The sequence below is a fragment of the Oncorhynchus tshawytscha genome, linkage group LG09, assembly GCF_018296145.1.
Source record: "Oncorhynchus tshawytscha isolate Ot180627B linkage group LG09, Otsh_v2.0, whole genome shotgun sequence".
NCBI lineage: Eukaryota > Metazoa > Chordata > Actinopteri > Salmoniformes > Salmonidae > Oncorhynchus > Oncorhynchus tshawytscha.
Genome location: NC_056437.1, coordinates 32,086,790 through 32,092,789, shown reverse-complemented (window position 1 = coordinate 32,092,789; position 6,000 = coordinate 32,086,790). Strand labels below are relative to the sequence as shown.

The window sequence follows — 6,000 nt, the reverse complement described above, 5'->3', positions numbered from 1 at the left end:
ACTGTTCTTGGATGGCTGTGTTGTTAGGCAAAAAGATGAGTGAGCCCACTCCCTTGGCTGAGAAGCAACCCCACACATGAATAGTCTCAGGATGCTTTACTGTTGGCATGACACAGGACTGATGGTAGCACTTACCTTGTTTTCTCTGGACAAGCTTCTTTCTGGATGCCCCAAACAATCGGAAAGGGGATTCATCAGTGAAAATGACTTTACCCCTGTCCTCAGCAGTCAGCAGAGTATAGGCAAATTGTCATCATACAAACTGAGGCAGCACACTTTGTAAAAATTAATATTTGTCATTCTCAAAACTTTTGGCCACGACTGTATGTAAACTTCTGACCCACTGGAATTGTAAGTGAAATAATCTGTCTGTAAACAATTGCTGGGAAAATGACTTGCGTTATGCACAAAGTAGACGGCCTAACCGACTTGCCAAAACTATAGATTGTTAACAAGAAATTTGTGGTGGTTGAAAAACAAGTTTTAATGACTCCAACCTAAGTGTATGTAAACTTCCGACTTCAACTGTAGTTTTCAGTTTTCCCCTCCACACTCAGTCCACTCCTAGCTAAATTCTTGCTTGAGAAATTGCTCTTTGCTGAAAAGCTATGGTTTATTTTGACCATTTTATTAGAGAAAAATAATAATCACAGTAATTTACTTGTTACCCAGAAATGATTTGATATTGAGATAGAAATGGCTGAATTGGACCTGTAAGACACTTTATTTAGGTGTTTCCTTTATTTTGACAGTTACCTCTACCGTCACACAGTTAACAGGCGTGTAATACATGATTGCATCATATCAGTGTTAGTGCAGAAATAAAGACATGGGACATCAGACAAAGGAACGATGTATTTGGCCTAAAAGGGCCATAAATAAAATTTTATTATCTTGATTTATTAACAAGCCACAGAGTGTCCATGGCTGTCTACCACAGCACTTAAAACTTCTCATTCTGGTGCAGTCCAGAGTTCACAGACCCACTTGAGATACTTAAAGCCGCTGATAAAATCTCAAGGTTCTCATTTTGTCGCTTCCTTTAGAAAAATAAAACAAAAACGTGATAATACTGTACCAAACTGGTGGCAGAGCACCCATTCTTCTGCAGAGAAGGGGTGCTTTAAGAAAGAGGCGGGTGGGGGTGGGAGGGGACATAAACAACAAAAAAACACCCCACCTCATTTAAAGCTTGGAGCAGCATGCACTGGCTTTCAATCACTGCAAGAGCGCCATTTCCACTACCCCTGCTCTTCCTTTTCCAACTGTCTGTTCATTCATTTCTGTTGCGTATTTACTTAAATTGGATTGAAATAATAATAATTATAATGATAAAACCTATAGCAGCAAAAGAGATAGAGGAGTAACAGCTATAGCGAGTGACCCCTGGTTTATAAGGAAGGCATGGGTTAAAAGAGTTCCATTGGTGAGTGGCCTGGGTGCTGAGGGGGCCGTGGGACTGTGAAGGGGCCTGCTGCCCCCTCAACTCATCTCCCGTCCGCAGGCACCCGGCTCAAGGAGGCCATGACACGGCCGTAGCGCTCAACCAGCTCCAGAGTGGAGTAGGTGGGCAGCTTTGGAGGGTCGTGGAAGCTTTTTATCTCTGTTGAGCAGTCAAGTAACTTGGGTAGGAAGTCAGTCAGCTTCTCCTGCAGGTTGGCTGCAGCAGGAGGGGGAGAACAATAACGGAGAGGGCAGAGAGAAAAAGAAAGAGTTGGAGAGAGTGATTATTTCAAAGTCCTTGCTTGCGTCACTCTTCAGAGTCACATCCAGTTACCAAACAGATAAATCATAAGCTAAATATTTTCAGTGTGATAGCACAAGCTCTTTGTAAGCATGCTCCTCTAGGAAAACACAGATTGAGAAAACAAGATGAGGCGCCCAGGGTTGGCTGTAGTTCTAAGAAGATGCTGCTGGGTCACTTTTCTGAAAACCAATCAAACTTTTTCTTGGAGTAGAGGCTAGAACTCCACTGAACCACGTTCTCTGAACTAACAATTTGGGTCACATTCTGCCAACAGTGGGTATATTCCTGGTTGTTCTGGCTGCTAATATCAACTCATTTGACCGTGTCCCTGACCATGTTCCATGTAACTCCCAAATTAAACTACAGCAGAAAAATAACCAATCATCCAACAGATCTCTAGTACCAAAAATCAAACCCCCTGCCTCTAGGCTCTTGTACTCTTTTCAGATTATTGCACTAGCCCAAACCGTACTGTGTTGCCTCAGATATGTTATTGTTGGTTCCAGCAACTACCGAGGGTGCCTAATAGGGCAAGACGATATTACAATAGCATCGTCTATCGACGATGATTGACAGCCATTGTCGATGGTGATAACATCGTGATGTGACAGATTATGGTTTAGCCTATTTGAACTTGACTGGAGCCTGGCAATAAAAATAAAAAACAGTCCTGCAGCGCATAGCAGGGCATTACACAGTAAGTAAGTGACATTCCGAGTAATATTCCTATTTCTATAGGCTATTTCAATAAATATGTTATATAGCCTACAGAACGCAAGAGAGGAGGAATTTGGAGAGTTTTTCCTAGCCACCGTGCTTCTACACCTGCATTGCTTGCTGTTTGGGGTTTTAGGCTGGGTTTCTGTACAGCACTTTGAGATATCAGCCGATGTACGAAGGGCTATATAAATACATTTGATTTGATTTGAGAGGGTGAGTGACTGACTTGTCTCCTCGTATAATTTTTCAGTGGCTACACAGCTAAAGATGCACGTGTCATTTGGTTAGCTAGCAAGAAATGTGAATCACTTTACTAGCTAGCTATTCTGAACGACTGTTATGCAGATAGCAGATAGCAGTTATGCAGATGAATTCTTTTAAAAATATGACCCGCTGAATATGACCGGTGTCAGTAAACGTAGGCAAAAAAAAAAGTACTAGTTCGTTGTCACGGACACTCTATATAACACGTAAACAGCTCTGCTAAGGCGAGTAAAATGGTCAGTGAGGTGTTCTCTCATTTGTGTCTGGAAGTAGCTAGCTACCTTAGCCAGTTAGCTTGGGTGCATGGTTGGGACAATGCATGTATTGGCAGGCAAGTTGCAGAAGGACGAGCAGGCTATTCCCCATCTTTATCCGTGCAATTTTGACAGCAAACTAGCTGAAAAAGTTTGAGGGTTTAGCTAATGATCCTTCTTCAGATTTCAGCTCATCTTGCTCTGGCTAGCATTAGTTGATGTGCATATAGTAAAATATAACCTACCTTTTTATGGTTGTTTGATCAATAGGACTGTAAAGTTCACAAATGTAAGAGGACTTCCATGACATTTAGCTACATATTTGCAGAAATCCATTCAAGTGTATTTTGTGGCTTTTGCAGAACGCGTTCTAATGATCCAAATTTACACCGTTACCTATAAACACACAGCCCAGTTCAAAGTGAATTATGGCAGGCCCTTGTAGCAAATGGTTTGTTTGCATGAACACCTACTGTAGCTCTCTGATTGGCAACGGTGCACTCGGTCTGCATAGACTCCTACCGTGTCTATTAATCTATTAACGCACGGTCGCTTTTCCACTCTATATTGCTATAGAATATTCACAAATGCCTTAGTAATTACCAAACATTCTAAGAATTTATGAAAACGTGACAATTACCATATCGAAGTGCTCGCTTATTATTATTTTAACTATCTTGTGTTTAAAAAAAAAAAACACAGCCTATATTGCCTTCTCTCTTCATGACGGAAGGCTATGCTTCATCGTTCTGTGCATGGCTTTCTCCTGATCAAACAATGAATGTAACGGAGTTCCATCTCAAAACATTATTTGAATACCCTAAAAGGGTAAGGTAGCTAGGGGACTAATAATGAGAAGGAACAAACAATATCAATAGCCAAAAGAAAAATCGAATGACAAGTTGAAATTAGTTTAAGCTTTTTAAGAAAATATTATCCAGTCGGGCCGTGAATATCCCTCCATGCTAGGTAGAAAACCAAATGGCGTGCCTCCCGGGTGGCACAGTGGTCTAGGGCGCTGCATTGCAGCTGGCTGGCTTCCGGGTTGGATGGCACAGTGGTCTAGGGCACTGCATCGCAGCTGGCTGGCTTCCGGGTTGGATGGCACAGTGGTCTAGGGCACTGCATCGCAGCTGGCTGGCTTCCGGGTTGGATGGCACAGTGGTCTAGGGCACTGCATTGCAGCTGGCTGGCTTCCGGGTTGGATGCGCGCTGTGTTAAGAAGCAGTGCGGCTTGGTTGGGTTGTGTTTCGGAGGACGCATGGCTTTCGACCTTCGTCTCTCCCGAGCCCGTACGGGAGTTGTAGCGATGAGACATGATAGTAACTACTAACTATTGGATATCACGAAATTGGGGAGAAAAGGGGGTAACATTTTAAACAAAAACAAAAAATGGCCAATAACCTATCCTCCTACTAGGCCGATCATAAAAGCTTTAACACAATAGGGCGATAGCATCGTATATTACAATGTTTTATGGGTACATACAGCACAGTACAGTACAGCTGGGTCAGTAGTGTGAAAATGCTCTGTGGTCCCTCTGCCCTATGACGTTTTTAGACTCTTGGTAGATTAGTCCCCTAATCTTCAAATTTGGGTTAAAAATAATCCAAACAAACAAAAACTCACGCTCCATCTCCTGCCCCAGGTAGGAGCACCAGCGGTTCCTCATGTCCTCCACAGCCAGCAGGTCCTTCTCTGTGTCGTGGACAAGCAGTAGGGGGATACACGGCACCACCAGCTCATTCATGATGCTCAGCCCATTGCAAACCTCCGGCTCCTCACCAGACTCAAACATCCCCGCCGCATTCTCATTCAGTTTCTATGGACAAAGCACATGCATATAGATCGATGAATTCTGGATTTGCTTCATATGCTAGGGATTAGCTTGAAGTGGTATGCTAACACATTTACCAGTATTAGCTACTCTGTCAAAACAGATTTACAGGACAGCCAGGTATTACATGTTCCCATGTTATTAATGTATATGTATTTTACATTAGAGACCACATCTGTGTGAGGGCCTGCAGCCCAGGTAAGACACAGACCATTTGCATTGCTGGGGGCGGCAGATAGCCTAGTAGTTAGAGCATTGGTCCAGTAACCAAAAGGTTACTAGATCGAATCCCCGAGCTAACAAGGTAAAAATCTGTCGTTCTGTCCCTGAACAAGGCAGTTAACCCACTGTTCCTAGGGCGTCATTGTAAATAGGAATTTGTTCTTAACTTTTTATGGAGTAGCTTGGATGAAAAGGTGCCCATTGTAAACGGCCAGCTCCTCAGTCTCAGTTGCTAATATATGCATATTATTATTAGTATTAGTATTGGATAGAAAACACTCTAAAGTTTCCAAAACTGTCAAAATATTGTCTGTGAGTATAACAGAACTGATATTGCAGACGAAACCCTGAGGAAAAACAAAACAGGAAGTGGCTTCTATTTTGAAAACTCCATGTTCCATAGCCTCCCTTTGCTGGATTTAAAGGGATATGAACCAGATTACTTTTCCTATCGCTTCCTCAAGGTGTCAGTCTTCAGACATAGTTTCAGGCTTTTATTTTGAAAAATGAGCCAGAACGATAACATTGAGTCGCAACAGAATTTGGACAGCCATTTCCTTTCCGTCTCCTACTGTGAAAGACATTTGCGGTTGATATACAATGCTCAAAAAATAAAGGGAACACTAAAATAACACATCCTAGATCTGAATGAATGAAATATTCTTATTAAATATTTTTTTCTTTACATAGTTGAATGTGCTGACAACAAAATGATCAATGGAAATCAAATTTATCAACCCATGGAGGTCTGGATTTGGAGTCACACTCAAAATTAAAGTGGAAAACCACACTACAGGCTGATCCAACTTTGATGTAATGTCCTTAAAACAAGTCAAAATGAGGCTCAGTAGTGTGTGTGGCCTCCACATGCCTGTATGACCTCCCTACAACGTCTGGGCATGCTCCTGATGAGGTGGCGGATGGTCTCCTGAGGGATCTCCTCCCAGACCTGGACT

At 42.5% G+C, this 6,000-nt stretch overlaps 1 protein-coding gene across 6 annotated transcripts in view; it reads right to left on the bottom strand.

Annotated features, from left to right (window-relative positions):
* Positions 1-848: 848 nt before the first annotated feature.
* Positions 849-6,000, bottom strand: part of LOC112257815 (ubiquitin carboxyl-terminal hydrolase 25) — a 50,628-nt gene continuing 45,476 nt past the window's right edge. For all 6 annotated transcript variants that reach the window (XM_024431681.2, XM_024431684.2, XM_024431683.2 and 3 more), the window contains 2 exons: positions 4,615-4,807; positions 849-1,660 (listed from right to left, as the gene is read on the bottom strand). In XM_024431681.2, the coding sequence (XP_024287449.2) occupies positions 1,488-1,660; positions 4,615-4,807 (366 nt within the window). In that variant the 3' untranslated portion in view covers positions 849-1,487. The remainder of the gene's footprint in view (positions 1,661-4,614; positions 4,808-6,000) is intronic.